Source organism: Blennius ocellaris, assembly GCF_963422515.1.
Source record: "Blennius ocellaris genome assembly, chromosome: 10".
Lineage (NCBI taxonomy): Eukaryota > Metazoa > Chordata > Actinopteri > Blenniiformes > Blenniidae > Blennius > Blennius ocellaris.
In genome coordinates, this window is record NC_137659.1 from 574975 (window position 1) to 593057 (window position 18083).

An 18083-nucleotide genomic window follows, 5' to 3' on the forward strand; every position below is an offset into this window, starting at 1 on the left:
TGGTGGGAGGTGGTGGGGTGTGGGGGTGGGTGGGGGGGAGGATCGTCCCCGGAGCGCGGCGTGCTCTCTCCGGACACCGCCGCGGCTCCTCTCTCCGGCTCCCTTCTCCGCCGCCGCCGCAGCAGCAGCAGCAGCAGCGTCCCCGCCGCGTCCTTCAGAACCTGCGCCTCCATGCCGCTCCGCTCCGCTCCGGCTCTCTGCGTCCAGCCGCCGGAGCGCAAACTTGCCGCGGACGGCTCCTCCAGATCCGTCCAATAACTTACTCTTAAAAAAAAACAAAACAACAACAAAAAGAAAAAAAAGAAAAGAAAAGAGCCGAGCGGGTCTTTTGTGTTGTCAGCTGAGTGGTTGCAGCCCCCTTTTTTTTTTTTTTTTTTTTTTTTTTTTTGCGTGTGTTGTGCGCCAATAAACGACCGTGAGGTAAAAACGGCTTGCATGGTTTATTTGTTGCCCAGGTGGCGTCATGTCCAGGTCGGGCGATAGAACATCCACCTTTGACCCAACGCACAGCGACACCCTGCTGCACGGCCTCAACCTCCTGTGGAGGAAACAGCTGTTCTGCGACGTGACGCTCAGCGCCCAGGGGCAGCAGTTCCACTGCCACAAGGCAGTGCTGGCGTCCTGCTCGCAGTACTTCAGGTCCCTCTTCTCCTCCCACAATGTCATCAGCAGCGAGGGCAGCCAGGGCGACCGGGCCAGCAGCGGGACGCCCTCGTCCTCCCCGGACGACAAGCTGGCCGCCCCCGGCGGCGGCGGCGGCGGCGCCCGGCCCATCAACAACCTGGTGCTGCAGGGCTGCTCCTCCGTGGGACTGCGCCTGGTGCTGGAGTACCTGTACACCGCCAACGTCACGCTGTCGCTGGACACGGTGGAGGAGGTGCTGTCGGTCAGCAAGATCCTCAGCGTGCCCCAGATCACCAAGCTCAGCGTGCAGTTCCTCAACGACCAGATCTCCGTGCAGAACTACAAGCAGATCTGCAAGATCGCCGCCCTGCACGGCCTGGACGAGACCAAGAAGCTGGCCAACAAGTACCTGGTGGAGGACGTGCTGCTGCTCAACTTCGAGGAGATGTGCGCCATGCTGGACGCCCTGCCGCCGCCGGTGGAGTCGGAGCTGGCGCTCTTCCAGATGTCGGTGCTGTGGCTGGAGCACGACCGGGAGACCCGCATGCACTACGCCCCGGACCTCATGAAGAGGCTGCGCTTCGCCCTCATACCGGCGCCCGAGCTGGTGGAGCGCGTGCAGTCGGTGGACTTCATGAGGAGCGACCCCGTGTGCCAGAAGCTGCTGCTGGACGCCATGAACTACCACCTCATGCCCTTCAGGCAGCACTGCAGGCAGACCACGGCCAGCAGGTGAGCCGCGCACGCGGTCACGCCGCCACACAACGCGCTGCCGCACAACGCGCTGCCGCACAACGTGCTGCCACACAACGTGCTACTACACGACATGCTGCTACACAACGTGCTACTACACGACATGCTGCTACACGACATGCTACCCAATGTGCTGCCGCACAACGCGCTGCCACACAACGTGCTACTACACGACATGCTGCTACACAACGTGCTACTACACGACATGCTGCTACACAACATGCTACTACACAACACGCTACCCAATGTGCTGCCACACAACGTGCTGCCACACAACGTGCTACTACACAACGTGCTACTACACAACATGCTGCTACACAACGTGCTACTACACAACGCGCTGCTATAACACATTGCTACAATACATTGCTACACAACACGCTACACAACATGCTACAACACAACGTGTTACTACACAACATTCTACTACACAACGTGCTGCTACACAACGTTCTACTACACAACATGCTACTACACAATGTGCTACTACACGTGCTGCCACACAACGGGCTGCCGCACACGTGCTGCCACACAACGTGCTACGACACAACATGCTGCGACACAATGTGCTACTACACAACGTGCTGCTACACAACACGCTGATACACAACATACTGCCACATAACGTGCTGCTACACAACACGCTACTACACAATGGGCTGCCACATAACGTGCTGCTACACAGCGTGCTGCAATACAACGTGCTTCTACACAACACGCTACACAACGTGCTACAACACAACGTGCTGATACACAACGTGCTGCTACCCAACGCGCTGCTACAACACATTGCTACACAATGTGCTGCTACACAACGTGCCGCCACACAACACGCTGCTGCACAACGTGCTACTACATAAAGTGCTGATACGCAACATGCTGCCACACAACGCGCTACTACTACACTCTACTACGCGACGGTTCAGCCTCCCGGACGCAACACAAGTCGTGAGAATCGTAGTGAAGTCTTTAGTTTTGGCGGGAAGTCGGCGGCGCACAGTGAGGCGGGTTCAAAGACGGCCGTTGTCATGACAACCCGGCGAGAACACTCTGCTGGCCTGACCTCCGGTACTGATCAGTGCAACGTGAATATTAGCTTTGTAGCTGCATGAGTACGTTTGTAAACAAAAACAAGAGTTGCGGGCGTTTCTCTTTCGTGGTCGGATGGCGCCCCCTGCTGACGTTTTAGTCGCCTTGTTTTCATCATACGTTCTGAAAACTTCCCGCCGCGCCCTGAAGGTATCCGATTCTCGCCGTACAGCGTAGCGATTAGCGATTAGCGACCGCGAGCCGCCGCCGCTGTTAAAGCACCGGCAGGATTCAAGACTCAGGCGAGCGTCACACTGAACCGGGCGAGGCTCCGCCTCCCCGGCCGACCCGGCGAGGCTCTTCCGAGCCTTGTTGACGCCCGACGGCGGAACCTCGTGGAACGTCTCTTCCCGCATACGGCGCCGAACGGGCGGCGAATCAGGAATCCTGGTAATTAGTCTCACATGCCACCGTCTCCCTGCTCTCAATTAATCACCATTATCCATGTCCAGGGGCTCATTTGCATACCAATAAGCCCCAAAACACTTCCGAGTGCACGGCGGTGTCGGGGGCGACGTATTACGGCGGCGGCGGCGGTTGAGTCGAGCGGAACCGAGTCCGGAGTGACGAAGAGGAGGAGGAGGAGGAGGAGGAGGAGGAGGAGGAGGAGGAGGAGGAGTCCTGACCATATACAGTAAAAGTCTTCAGCGTCTCGGGTTGATCTCTGTGTACAAACAGCAGGAAGTGGCTCCCGATTGGCCGCTGGGCGTCACGTGACTCGGAGCGGCCAATGACACGGCGGTTTCCTCCGCGGTGTCATGACTCCCCGTCCTCATTCTCATGAGATTTGGTGCTTTTACTTTGACAGTCACCGTAATAACAATCCAACTTGGCACTTTTATTTTGACAGTCACTGTAATAACAATCCAACTTGGTACTTTTATTTTGACAGTCACTGTAATAACAATCCAACTTGGTGGCTTTATTTTGACAGTCACCGTGACAATCCAACTTGGTAGTTTTATTTTGACAGTCACAGTAATAACAATCCAACTTGGTAGTTTTATTTTGACAGTCACCGTAATAACAATTCAACTTGGTGGTTTTATTTTGACAGTCACCATAATAACAATCCAACTTGGTACTTTTATTTTGACAGTCACAGTAATAACAATCCAACTCGGTGGTTTCATTTTGACAGTCACCATAATAACAATCCAACTTGGTACTTTTATTTTGACAGTCACTGTAATAACAATCCAACTTGGTGCTTTTATTTTGACAGTCACTGTAATAACAATCCAACTTGGTGGCTTTATTTTGACAGTCACCGTAACAATCCAACTTGGTAGTTTTATTTTGACAGTCACAGTAATAACAATCCAACTTGGTACTTTTATTTTGACAGTCACAGTTATAACAATCCAACTCGGTGGTTTTTTTTTGACAGTCACCATAATAACAATCCAACTTGGTACTTTTATTTTGACAGTCACAGTAATAACAATCCAACTTGGTGGTTTTATTTTGACAGTCACCATAATAACAATCCAACTTGGTACTTTTATTTTTACAGTCACCATAATAACAATCCAACTTGGTACTTTTATTTTGACAGTCACAGTAATAACAATCCAACTCGGTGGTTTTATTTTGACAGTCACCATAATAACAATCCAACTTGGTACTTTTCTTTTGACAGTCACCGTAATAATCCAACTTGGTGGTTTTATTTTGACAGTCACCGTAATAACAATCCAACTTAGTGATTTTATTTTGACAGTCACCATCATAACAATCTTCCTTGGTGGTGTGTTCTCCCAGTGTTAATGTTCATATTGTATTATGACCAACAGCGCCCCTCATGGCCTCACATGCTAACTACATTTTCGGCAGAATGTCGTTTTGGAAACGTGAAAGTTTTATGAAAAGAAAATGCAAAAATGAAACGTTTTCACTTGAAACGTTGTGTAAAAGCGTCTCATATATCTAATTAAAAGTTTTTAGAAGAGTTTTGTTGTTATTGGAATAAAATAGGTGCTAATATTTTATTTTGATGGGGAGAAAAAAAAGCATAATTCATCAAATGAAGTATTGACGTGAGTTGACAGGTGAAGTTACAAAAATTCTCGTCGCATTAATTTAATTATCATTATCCTCATCAAGACAGACCCAAAGGTTTCTGGACTTTTTTTTTTTTTATTGTGGAGCAACAAACAGAAGTCACCAGTTAACATGGAAACCATTCCGTCCATAACACCGACTGTTCCGCATCACGTTTCAAACCGGGTTGTTTCTGATCAAATAAAACAACAAAACAACAACAAACAACTCCGTTCTTCCACTCGCCTCTCCTCCGAACTCCTCCGAGCTCCGATCACCTCGGCTGTCAGTCAAACACAAAGTAGAGAAAGTGGGCGTGTCCCGCCGGTTAGCACTGAAGCGACGGAAGCTAACGGACGTTTTTGTCACGTTACGATCTCGGCCTCGGCTTCGACCGCGACCCGCTCTTCTGATCCGTTTCCGTTTCTCAGACGTGGTTAAAGCTACGACGCATATGATTTGCCGTAACGCCACCTCTGGACACCGGGCGGCGGCGGTGAGTCGCCGGTTTGATTTCCCGCGTATAGAATCTCACTTCCTGGACTGAGCGGAGGAGGCGTGACTTACTGCACCACCTGCTGGTTCAAAGTGGTACTACGGGAGCGCTGCAAGCTTAGCTCGTTAGCTTGTTAGCTTGTTAGCTTGTTAGCGTCTGCGAGTCTCTTGAGGTTGTTTTTTTTTTTTTTTAAACTGGACATAAAAAAAAAATGAGGACATTGAAGGGTGATGTTTTTCTTATGGAGGCTTACCACCTGTTTTCTTGTGTTTCTCTCTCTCTGTCACACACACACACACACACACACACACACACACACACACACACACACACACACACTGCAGAATCCGCTCCAATAAGAGGATGCTGTTACTGGTGGGTGGTTTGCCTCCTGGACCCGATCGTCTCCCCAGTAATTTGGTCCAGTACTACGACGACGAGAAAAAGACATGGAAGATCCTCACCAGTGAGTAGCTCAGCCTCTGATCTCTCTCTCTCTCTCTCTCTCTCTCTCTCTCTCTTTCCTTTTCTTTTCAGCCCTCCTTCCCGAGGCGTCTTGTGTTGGAGGCTTTTATGACGGGGGGGGGGGGGGGGGGAATAGTTGTTCCTATGGATGACTTTAACGCAGGTTAATTTCCAGGGAAAATGAGAGAAGGAGTTCCCTAAATCCTTCAGGTAATAATGTATCACTATCACTTTTAATATAAGTCTGGAATCAGAGCGTGACCTCGCGGCGCCGTGCCGCTTCACGCCCGGCTTCCCGTGGTTCCTGCCCGCAAAAAAAAAAAAAAAAAAAAGATTTCTGCCGGCGGGATGCGTGATGAGATTCGCCGGGGCCTTAATGACGTGCCGTGTGCGTAATGAACGACATGTGTCCTCGCCAGCTTTATTATTCACTCGCATTGATCCACGCCGGGAGATTGGATCGTGCTAATGCGCGCTGAGGGATTAGCGCCCGGTGACCCGCCGCCGCGTGTCGGGTTGAAATGAGGTGAGTTTGATTCATGGAGGGATGAAGGGATGAGAAGCATCGACAAACAAGGAGGAGGGGGAAAGTGCATTTTTATATTAAAAAAAAAAAAAAAAATCCAGAATATATCATATATGACTGGATTTCACTTCTTTACACTGTTAATCTCACACACACACACACACACACGCACGTACGCACGCACGCACCCACACTATTGGAGGCGGTTGTCATGGAAACGCTCAGTCCGTCCATTACGATTCAGTGTCTTGCTCAAGGATAATGTCACATGGGGAATCGAACCTGCAACCTTCATGAAATTCATGAAGTCGTTATAAATCTGACCGTAGCGATTGATCGCACACAAAAATAAAATACTGACCAAGTTGGATCGTTATTACGGTGACTGTCAAAATAAAACCACCAAGTTGGATTGTTATTACGGTGACTGTCAAAATAAAACCACCAAGTTGGATTGTTATTACGGTGACTGTCAAAATAAAACCACCAAGTTGGATTGTTATTACGGTGACTGTCAAAATAAAACCACCAAGTTGGATTGTTATTATAGAGACTGTCCAAATAAAACTACAAGCTTGGATTAATATTACAGAGACTGTCAAAATAAAAGCATCTTGTTGGATTGATTACAGACTGTCAAAATAAAATCAAGTTGGATTGTGATTACAGTCACTGTCAAAATAAAAGTACCAAATTGGATTGTTATTACGTTGACGGTCAAATTAAAAGTACCAAGTTGGATTGATATTACAGAGACTGTCAAAATAAAATCATTTAGTTGGATTTATTACAGACTGTCAAAATAAAACCACCAAGTTGGATTGTTATTACAGTGACTGTCGAAATAAAAGTACCAAGTTGGATTATTACGGAGACTGTCAAAATAAAAGTACCAAGTTGGATTGTTATTACAGTCACTGTCAAAATAAAAGTACCAAGTTGGATTGTTATTACAGAGACTGTCAAAATAAAACCACCAAGTTGGTTTGTTATTACAGTCACTGTCAAAATAAAAGTACCAAGTTGGATTATTATTACAGAGACTGTCAAAATAAAGCCACCAAGTTGGTTTGTTATTACAGTCACTGTCAAAATAAAAGTACCAAGTTGGATTGTTATTACAGAGACTGTCAAAATAAAACCACCAAGTTGGTTTGTTATTACAGTCACTGTCAAAATAAAAGTACCAAGTTGGATTATTATTACAGAGACTGTCAAAATAAAGCCACCAAGTTGGTTTGTTATTACAGTCACTGTCAAAATAAAAGTACCAAGTTGGATTGTTATTACAGAGACTGTCAAAATAAAACCACCAAGTTGGATTGTTATTACAGTGACTGTCAAAATAAAAGTACCAAGTTGGATTGTTATTACAGAGACTGTCAAAATAAAAGTATCAAGTCCAGGAGAATATAAACTGGGCGTCATGACGCCACGGAGGAAACCTTGTTCTGATTGACTCTACTGAGCATGTGCAGAACTACTCGTTTCCACCAACATGCATGATCAGGAGACGTTTTCAAAAAAACTTACCGTTTTTCCTTGTTCCTACAGTTGGAACGTTTTTTTTTCCCCGAAAAGTTCTGAAATACACCCAAAACACGACAGTCGTTTTATGTCGTTGGTTGAAAACGAGCTGAAACGGATCAGAATAAAATACGTCGGCGCTCAAACTGTGTTTGTTCAGTTAAAACCATTTAGAAGTATTGAAATGTAGATTTTTGGTCTTCATACGATAGAATCCAAACATTATTGTGACATTAATCCTAATTTGACGTTGAAATCAAACCTCTTATTAAAAGTTAAATTTGTTTTTGTGGCTCTTTTGAGAAAAATGTCATTTATATTTGTAGTTTATATAGATTTTTTTTTTTTTTTTTAATATCTAAAAATAAAATAAAAAGTAGTCTGACTTGTTGTTTTGGTCATAATGATGTGGCTGACTGCAGTGTGTTAGCAGAGAGAGAATGAAGCAGCCCCCCCTCCCCCCACCTCCATTTTTCCATATTGATTTTTTCATGACTTCTTACTGGGAGCCAGTCGTCATCATTTGGCGGGAACGTGTCGCGGCTTCCTGCCGCTCGTCTCGTCTGCCGTGACCTTTCGAGGCGACGTCCCGACGCCGTCGCCGATCCGCAAAGGTCGAAAGCCTCGCCGCTCCTCTACGTCGCCGTATCGAGCTTCATTCATACACATTATCCAGAGGAGACTTCCTGTCAGAATCACTCCTCGTACTGACGGTGCCCCTGGTACTACGTGAGAGTCGCCCCAGTACTGTGGCTCAGTAAAGTGAACTTTTGGTCCCGTTTCCACGGCGACGACGCCTGATCGGTCTCCGCCGCAGCAGCAGACACGCTGACGACCATGTAGTTAGTCTGGGCCACCGGGGCGGCGCTGTTACTCGCTTTACTACTGAAACCACACAGACGAGTGCAGAGAACAAAACGCCGTAACACTGCCAGTCAAACCGCGACGCGGCGGCCATGTTGGTTTACTGGAGCAGGAGGAACCACCGCAAAGACAATCCACCTTGGTACTTTTATTCTGACAGTCACCATAATAGCGATCCAACTTGGTAGTTTTATTCTGACAGTCGCCATAAAAACAATCCAACTTGGTACTTTTATTCTGACAGTCACCATAATAACGATCCGACTTGGTGGTTTTATTTTGACAGTCACCATAATAACAATCCAACTTGGTAGTTTTATTTTGACAGTCACCATAATAACAATCCAACTTGGTCATTTTATTCTGACAGTCACCATAATAACGATCCGACTTGGTGGTTTTATTTTGACAGTCACCATAATAATAATCCAACTTGGTGGTTTTATTTTGACAGTCACTTTAATAACCACAGAACTTGGTATTTTTATTTTGACAGCCACCGTAATAACAATCCAACCTGGTGGTTTTATTTTGACAGCCACCGTAATACCAATCTAACCTGGTGGTTTTATTTTGACAGTCACCATAATAACAATCCAACTTGGTAGGTTTATTTTGACAGCCACCATAATAACAATCCAACTTGGTAGGTTTATTTTGACAGTCACCATAATAACAATCCAACTTGGTAGTTTTATTTTGACAGCCACCATAATAACAATCCAACTTGGTAGTTTTATTTTGACAGTCACAATGATAACAATCCAACCTGGTGATTTTATTTGGACGCAAAATGCAACAACGATGCGTTTTCACTTCAACCTGCTCTGATATAAATAACAATCGTTTGCTTTGCACCGATTGGTTGATTAGAGAAAAGGGGGCGGAGCCTGAGCGTCAGAGGCAGTAAATGGTTTATCTTCAGGCACACCGGGTGTTTTTAACTTTTAATGTTACATCCTGAAACCCTCCACAGCAGCATATGAGGTGGTTGTCTCCCCCCCCCCCCCCCCCCAGCGTCATTAGTGTGTGTGATGGGGGGGGTGGAGGAGGGGGGGGGGGTGCTGCTCCTGCTCCTGCCTCCTCCTCCTCCTCATTAGAGTCACACTCATGGGTACAAACTGCAACAAGCAAAAGGTCAACAGGGATTTCCATCAGTCCAAACTAAAAAAAGTTAACACTCAAATGGTCCGTGTCCGAGTGGAAGGACAAAACTGCAAAATCATCCCCTCAACACATCGGTGGCCGTCTGATGGAGCCTCCTCACAATGGATGTGGGCTCCGGGATTATTAACATTCAATCATAACTTTTCAATGAGGCGCAGCCGGAGAGGGACGGCCTCTGATTAAGACATTCATCAAGGCGGGTTTGGGGGAGAATCCGACCCGTCTTTGTCCCGGCGGGACGCGTCGCCATCTAGCGTCGCCGCGGCGACGTGGGGAGGAGCAGACAAAGGCCCCCCCCCCGGCTCCTCCTCCACCACCTCCTCCTCCACCACCTCCTCCTCCACCTCCTCCTCCACCTCCTCCTCCTCCTCCTCAGAACAAAGGAGGGATGCAGATGTGACGCTGGCGGAGGCAGCAGTGGTGCATTAGCGGTGGAGGCGGTGGAGCGTGAGGTGGAGCCGCCATGCAGGAGGCTCTGCCTCCCTCTAGTGACGCTCACAACTCAGTGGCCGGAGCCCAGAGAGCAACAGCGCCCCCTGCTGGCTTCTAGATGAGGGTCTCTACATGGATCTGTCTGTCTATCTATCTATCTATCTATCTATCTATCTATCTATCTATCTATCTATCTATCTATCTATCTATCTATCTATGTTTCTATCTATCTATCTATCTATCTATCTGTCAGTGAACTATAGAACTGATATCTATATTTTCATCAGCAGCTGTTTAAAGAATTTCTCTCTGGGATTAATGAATTTCTTCTCTTCTCTTCTCTTCTCTTCTCTTCTCTTCTCTTCTCTTCTCTTCTCTTCTGCCCGTTGGCTATTTGTCAATCGTTAACAATCAATCAATATATATAGATTCATATCTAAATTTTGTATGAATGTATATATATTTATCAATAAATCACATGATATCAAATATGTGTCTAATATTAATTATTTCGCTCACTGTTTCTCACTGTTTCTATATCTATCTATCTATCTATCTATCTATCTAATTGATCTATTTCTATTGGCTTTTACTGAAACGGGACGTTCTGTGTCTTATTTTCTTTACGTCGCTCCTCCATCCTTTGATCTGATCCTTTGAAGTACTCATCCAACTATCTGTTGTGTTACAGGTTCAGTATAAATCACTGTACTCCCTCCCCCTCCGCCCCCCCTTCCATCCCCCCCCCCCCCCTCCGCCCCCCCCCCCTCCCCCGGTGAACTGACCCCATTGAGACGTAGGGAAGCGGAGGACGGGTCTGAGGTGACAGTCATAATGAACACGACGGTTGTTCACTCAATAAATCTCCGGCGCTGCTTTTTGAGCACAAACCAGTGAAATGTTAAAACCCACCTGTCTGTCTCCATCAGTCATTTCCACTGTCAACCCCCCCCCTACAACCCCCCCCCCCCCTCCTCCCCACCACCGCCTGATGGATCACAGTTGCTGCAAAATTAGACAGCCTTGAATCTCATTTCTTTCCAATCGGAGTCCCGCTGCAGTTTCACTGAGGCTGACATATGCAGGTCCTCCGGGGGGGGTCGTGGTGGTGGGGGGCATGGGGGGGAGGGGGGTCTCATATAGCAACTAATGCTACATACGCTAAACAGGCTTTATCTGAGACGGGGGGGATTAGGCCGCCTGCCTCCGCTGCTCCTCAAAGACGAGGCGCCACGCCGCCGCCGACTCTTTACATTATCGCGCAGTCAGCAGTATATTGGACGCGGCTCGCCGCCCGCCGTGGCGCCTTGTACTTGTACTTGTACTTGTACTTGTACTCGTACTGGAGAGGAGATTACTGTACAGGAAGTGACACGCTGCGGCGGGCGGCGGCGCTCCGGCTCCGCCTGGCGCAGTGGTTCGCTCTGGCTGCATGTTCTCCCTGTGGGGGGGGTGTGTGTGTGTAATGTCTGACCTGTGTGTGTGTGTGTGTGTGTGTGTGTGTGTGTGTGTGTGTGTGTGTGTGTGTGTGTGTGTGTGTGTGTGTGTGTGTGTGTGTGTGTGTGTGTGTGTGTGTGTGTGTGTGCGTGTGTGTGTGTGTCCTGCAGTAATGCCTTACAACAGCGCACATCACTGTGTGGTGGAGGTGGAGAACTTCCTCCTGCTGATGGGCGGAGAAGACCAGTGGAACCCCAACGGTACGCACACACACACACACACACACACACACACACACACACACACACACACACACACACACACACACACACACACACACACACACACACACACACACACACACACACACAATTCAAATGATCCTCACCAATATACTCACATATATTGTATAACACATCAAATGGTGGGATGAATGAATGGATGGATGGGTGATGTCTGGATGGATCAATGAATGAATAAATGGAAGGTTGGATGGATGAATGAATGAATAAATGGTTGGATGGATGGCTTGATGGATGGATGAATAAATAGATGGATGGATGAATGAATGAATGAATGAATAGATGGATGGATGAATGGATGGATGAATAAATACATGGATGGTTGAATGGATGGATGAATGAATAAATGGTTGGATGGATGGTTGGATGATGGATGAATGAATAAATAGATGGATGAATGAATGGTTGGATGGTTGACGGCTGCTTTGCGCTCTGCAGGAAAACACAGCACCAACTTCGTGAGCCGCTACGACCCTCGATTCAACAGCTGGATCCAGCTGCCGCCGATGCAGGAGAGGTGAGGCACCGTTGCCGCGGCGCCCGGGTTCCATTCCGGCGGCACGGTGATAATGGCGTGCCGTGTCCCCCCCCCCCCCCCCCCCCGCAGGAGAGCCAGCTTCTTCGCCTGCCGCCTGGAGAAGCACCTGTACGTGATCGGCGGCCGCAACGAGTCGGGCTACCTGTCCAGCGTGGAGTCCTACAACCTGGAGACCAACGAGTGGAACTACGTGTCCTCGCTGCCGCAGCCGCTCGCCGCGCACGCCGGCGCCGTGCACAACGGCAAGATCTACATATCAGGTACAGGCCCCCCGGTCCGAACCCCCCCCCCCCCCCCCCCCCCCCCACCCCCGAGACACGGCGGGAGATCGCGAGGAACCGCCGTCAACCTGGCCGTCTCTCCCCGCAGGAGGCGTCCACAACGGAGAGTACGTGTCCTGGCTGTACTGCTACGACCCCGTCATGGACGTCTGGGCGCGCAAGCAGGACATGAACACGAAGCGCGCCATCCACGCCCTGGCCGGCATGAACGACCGGCTGTACGCCATCGGAGGAAACCACCTGAAAGGTGAGGCCGTTGGTTCCCCGACAGAACCTCCTGGCCACCGTGACCTCGTGATCTACCCGTGACCTCATGACCTCCATTACCTTCAAGACCCCTGTGACCTCATGACCTACATGACCTGTGACCACCATGAGCTCCGTGATCAACCTGTGACCTCATGACCTCTGTGACCACCATGACCTCTGTGACCTTCAAGACCTCTGTGACCTCATGACCTCGTGATACAACCATGACCTCATGACCTACCGTGACCTCATGACCTCCATTACCTCTATGACCTACATGATCTGTGTGACCTCATGGCCTCTGTGACCTCCATGACCTAGTGACCTACCCGTGACCTCATGGCCTCCATTACCTCTATGACCTTCAAGACCTCTGTGACCTCATGACCATCAAGAACCCTGTGACCTCCATGACCTCTTGACCTACCGTGACCTCATGACCTCCATTACCTCTATGACCGTCAGGACCTCTGTGACCTCATGGCCTCTCTGACCTCCATGACCTCGTGATCTACCCGTGACCTCATGACCTCCATTACCTCTATGACCTTCAAGACCTTTGTGACCTCATGACCTCTGTGACCTCAAGTGACCTTGACATCAGGCCATCTTTCACACGCCGGCAAAACATGGAGGCCAAACGAAGAGGGACGACAGCGGAGCTCAGATCCATTACAGTTACTGCTGCAGTTACTTAATCTAAAAACACACTGAGTTACAGTTACTGCTACAGTTACTTCATCTCAAACACACTGAGTTACAGTTACTACTACAGTTACTTCATCTAAAAACACACTGAGTTACAGTTACTGCTACAGTTACTTCATCTCAAACACACTGAGTTACAGTTACTGCTACAGTTACTTCATCTCAAACACACTGAGTTACAGTTACTGCTACAGTTACAGTTACAGCCACCTGTACCAATGACAGTTGCAGTTGCAGGGCACTCTGGCTGTGTGTGAGCCAGTAATCCTGAGTGAGTACTCTGATTACCTGGTACTCCTCCCAGGCTTCTCCCACCTGGACGTGATGCTGGTAGAATGCTACGACCCCAAAGCCGACCAGTGGAACATCCTGCAGACGCCCATCCTGGAGGGCCGCAGTGGGCCGGGCTGCGCCGTGCTGGACGACAGCATCTTCCTGGTGGGGGGCTACAGCTGGAGCATGGTACTACACACTGTACTACACACTGTGCTACACTGTACTACACAGTACTACACACTGTACTACACTGTACTACACACTGTACTACACTGTACTACACTGTACTACACAGTACTACACACTGTACTACACTGTACTACACACTGTACTACACTGTACTACACACTGTACTACACACTGTGCTACACTGTACTACACAGTACTACACACTGTACTACACTGTACTACACACTGTACTACACTGTACTACACTGTACTACACTGTACTACACTGTACTACACAGTACTACACACTGTACTACACTGTACTACACACTGTACTACACTGTACTACACTGTACTACACAGAACTACACAGTACTACACTGTACTACACTGTACTACACAGTACTAGACACTGCACTACACTGTACTACACAGTACTACACTGTACTACACTGTACTACACTGTACTACACACTGTACTACACAGTACTACACTGTACTACACACTGTACTACACAGAACACACAGTACTACACTGTACTACACACTGTACTACACTGTACTACACTGTACTACACAGTACTACACTGTACTACACACTGTACTACACACTGTACTACACTGTACTACACAGAACACACAGTACTACACTGTACTACACACTGTACTACACTGTACTACACTGTACTACACAGTACTACACTGTACTACACAGTACTAGACACTGTACTACACTGTACTACACTGTACTACACTGTACTACACACTGTGCTACACACTGTTCTACACACTGTACTACACACTGTTCTACACACTGTTCTTCACACTGTTCTACACACTGTTCTACACACTGTTCTTCACACTGTTCTACACACTGTTCTACACACTGTTCTTCACACAGTTCTACACACTGTTTTACACACTGTTCTTCACACAGTTCTACACACTGTTTTACACACTGTTCTTCACACTGTTCTTCACACTGTTCTACACACTGTTCTACACACTGTTCTACACACTGTTCTTCACACTGTACTACACACTGTTCTTCACACTGTTCTACACACTGTTCTACACACTGTACTACACACTGTTCTACACACTGTTCTTCACACTGTTCTACACACAGTACTCAACACTGTCAATACACACTGAACGCACTGTTATACATACTGAATACATACTGAACACACTCTGAACACTGTGTTATACAAACTGAACACGGTCTGAACAAAGTGACTGAACACGTAGCATTAGCATCTTTAGTGGGCATGCTAACAGTGAGACACAAAATGAAAAGTGTTTGTTCAGGTGTGAAATGAACTTCAGGTCGGCTTGAGTTTGATGTTGTTGTTGTTGCTTGTGGTCGTCCACCGTCTTTAAATCCATCGGGAGTTTGATGTTGTTGTTGTTGTTGTTGTTGTTTGTGGTCGTAGGGCGCCTACAAGTCGTCCGCCGTTTTTAAATCCATCAGGAGTTTGATGTTGTTGTTGTTTGTGGTCGTCCACCATCTTTAAATCCATCGGGAGTTTGATGTTGTTGTTGTTGTTGTTGTTGTTGTTTGTGGTCGTAGGGCGCCTACAAGTCGTCCGCCATTTTTAAATCCATCAGGAGTTTGTTGTTGTTGTTGTTGTTGTTGTTGTTTGTGGTCGTAGGGCGCCTACAAGTCGTCCGCCATCTTTAAATCCATCAGGAGTTTGATGTTGTTGTTGTTGTTGTTTGTGGTCGTAGGGCGCCTACAAGTCGTCCGCCATTTTTAAATCCATCAGGAGTTTGTTGTTGTTGTTGTTGTTGTTGTTGTTTGTGGTCATAGGGCGCCTACAAGTCGTCCGCCATTTTTAAATCCATCAGGAGTTTGTTGTTGTTGTTGTTGTTGTTGTTTGTGGTCGTAGGGCGCCTACAAGTCGTCCACCATCTTTAAATCCATTGGGAGTTTGATGTTGTTGTTGTTGTTGTTGTTGTTTGTGGTCGTAGGGCGCCTACAAGTCGTCCACCATCTTTAAATCCGTTGGTAGTTTGACGTTGTTGTTGTTTGTGGTCGCAGGGCGCCTACAAGTCGTCCGCCATCTTTGAATCCGTCGGTAGTTTGACGTTGTTGTTGTTTGTGGTCGTCCACCATCTTTAAATCCGTCGGTAGTTTGACGTTGTTGTTGCTTGTGGTCGTAGGGCGCCTACAAGTCGTCCACCATCTTTAAATCCGTCGGTAGTTTGACGTTGTTGTTGCTTGTGGTCGCAGGGCGCCTACAAGTCGTCCACCATCTTTAAATCCGTCGGTAGTTTGACGTTGTTGTTGTTTGTGGTTGCAGGGCGCCTACAAGTCGTCCACCATCTTTAAATCCGTCGGTAGTTTGACGTTGTTGTTGTTTGTGGTCGCAGGGCGCCTACAAGTCGTCCACCATCTTTAAATCCGTCGGTAGTTTGACGTTGTTGTTGTTTGTGGTCGTCCACCATCTTTAAATCCATCGGTAGTTTGACGTTGTTGTTGTTTGTGGTCGTCCACCATCTTTGAATCCGTCGGTAGTTTGACGTTGTTGTTGTTTGTGGTCGTCCGCCATCTTTGAATCCGTCGGTAGTTTGACGTTGTTGTTGTTTGTGGTCGCAGGGCGCCTACAAGTCGTCCACCATCTTTAAATCCGTCGGTAGTTTGACGTTGTTGTTGTTTGTGGTCGTCCACCATCTTTAAATCCATCGGTAGTTTGACGTTGTTGTTGTTTGTGGTCGTCCACCATCTTTGAATCCGTCGGTAGTTTGACGTTGTTGTTGTTTGTGGTCGCAGGGCGCCTACAAGTCGTCCACCATCTTTAAATCCGTCGGTAGTTTGACGTTGTTGTTGTTTGTGGTCGCAGGGCGCCTACAAGTCGTCCACCATCTTTGAATCCGTCGGTAGTTTGACGTTGTTGTTGTTTGTGGTCGCAGGGCGCCTACAAGTCGTCCACCATCTTTAAATCCGTCGGTAGTTTGACGTTGTTGTTGTTTGTGGTCGTCCACCATCTTTAAATCCATCGGTAGTTTGACGTTGTTGTTGTTTGTGGTCGTCCACCATCTTTGAATCCGTCGGTAGTTTGACGTTGTTGTTGTTTGTGGTCGTCCGCCATCTTTGAATCCGTCGGTAGTTTGACGTTGTTGTTGTTTGTGGTCGCAGGGCGCCTACAAGTCGTCCACCATCTTTAAATCCGTCGGTAGTTTGACGTTGTTGTTGTTTGTGGTCGTCCACCATCTTTAAATCCATCGGTAGTTTGACGTTGTTGTTGTTTGTGGTCGTCCACCATCTTTGAATCCGTCGGTAGTTTGACGTTGTTGTTGTTTGTGGTCGCAGGGCGCCTACAAGTCGTCCACCATCTGCTACAGCCCGGAGAAAGGCACATGGACAGAGCTGGAGGGCGAGGTGGCCGAGCCGCTGGCCGGCCCCGCCTGCTCCACCGTGGTACTGCCCGCCTGCCTCCCCTTCAACAAATGACAACTAACCCTGTCGGCGGGCGGCGGGGGCAGGGCGACCCGCGGGCCGCCGGGCGACTGGGAGGAGGACGGAGCATGAGAAGAAAAAAAGAAAAAAGACCCTCCAGCCGGACGCCGGCGGTGTGTATGAATTATTTTTTTACAGGTCTGACCAGAGCACTTTGGTGATTCTCTACTGACGGACGGAGGGAAGAAACCCCGGCGGCGGCGGAAGTGACGTGCTTAAAGCGTGGGCGGCGACCGTCCGTCCCCACCTGTGATTTAAAGGGACAGTACGTGGGGTTTTGTTTTTTTTTTTTTTTTTTTTTGGTTGGTTTTTTTTTTCGGCTTCTCTTCTATAGCACGCAGTAGTGTGGCGCTGAACTCTCGCTTTCACATCCATGGTATCTCGTGTTCCGTAGCAGCAGCAGCAGTCCGGCTGCTCACTTTGCCCGTGGTCGTCCCACTGTATAAATATTCTTCATCACTTGTGTTCTTCTTCATCGTTCCGTCGCTGGGGTTTTTTTTGTTTGTTTTTCTCGGTCCGTTCCCGTAACGATTGCAGCAGGTTTTTTTTTTGGTGTTTTTTTTTTTTTTATTTGTCTTTCTCTAAAAAAAAAACTTTTTCTTAGACTCTCCTGTTGTGTTCAACTGCAGCAAACTTCATTTTTGCCTTTTTAAAACAAAAAAACAAAAAATGTTT

The 18083-nt window shown here is 47.9% G+C and overlaps 1 protein-coding gene across 1 annotated transcript; it reads left to right on the forward strand.

Moving 5' to 3' along the window:
- Positions 1-463: 463 nt before the first annotated feature.
- klhl14 (kelch-like family member 14) lies at positions 464-17402 on the forward strand (the record flags this gene model as incomplete). Its single annotated transcript, XM_080503167.1, has 8 exons — positions 464-1356; positions 5350-5471; positions 11594-11683; positions 12164-12242; positions 12333-12523; positions 12633-12791; positions 13806-13963; positions 17262-17402. The coding sequence occupies 8 exons, from the start codon at positions 464-466 to the stop codon at positions 17400-17402; spliced, it is 1833 nt and encodes a 610-aa protein (XP_080359293.1).
- Positions 17403-18083: the final 681 nt, after the last annotated feature.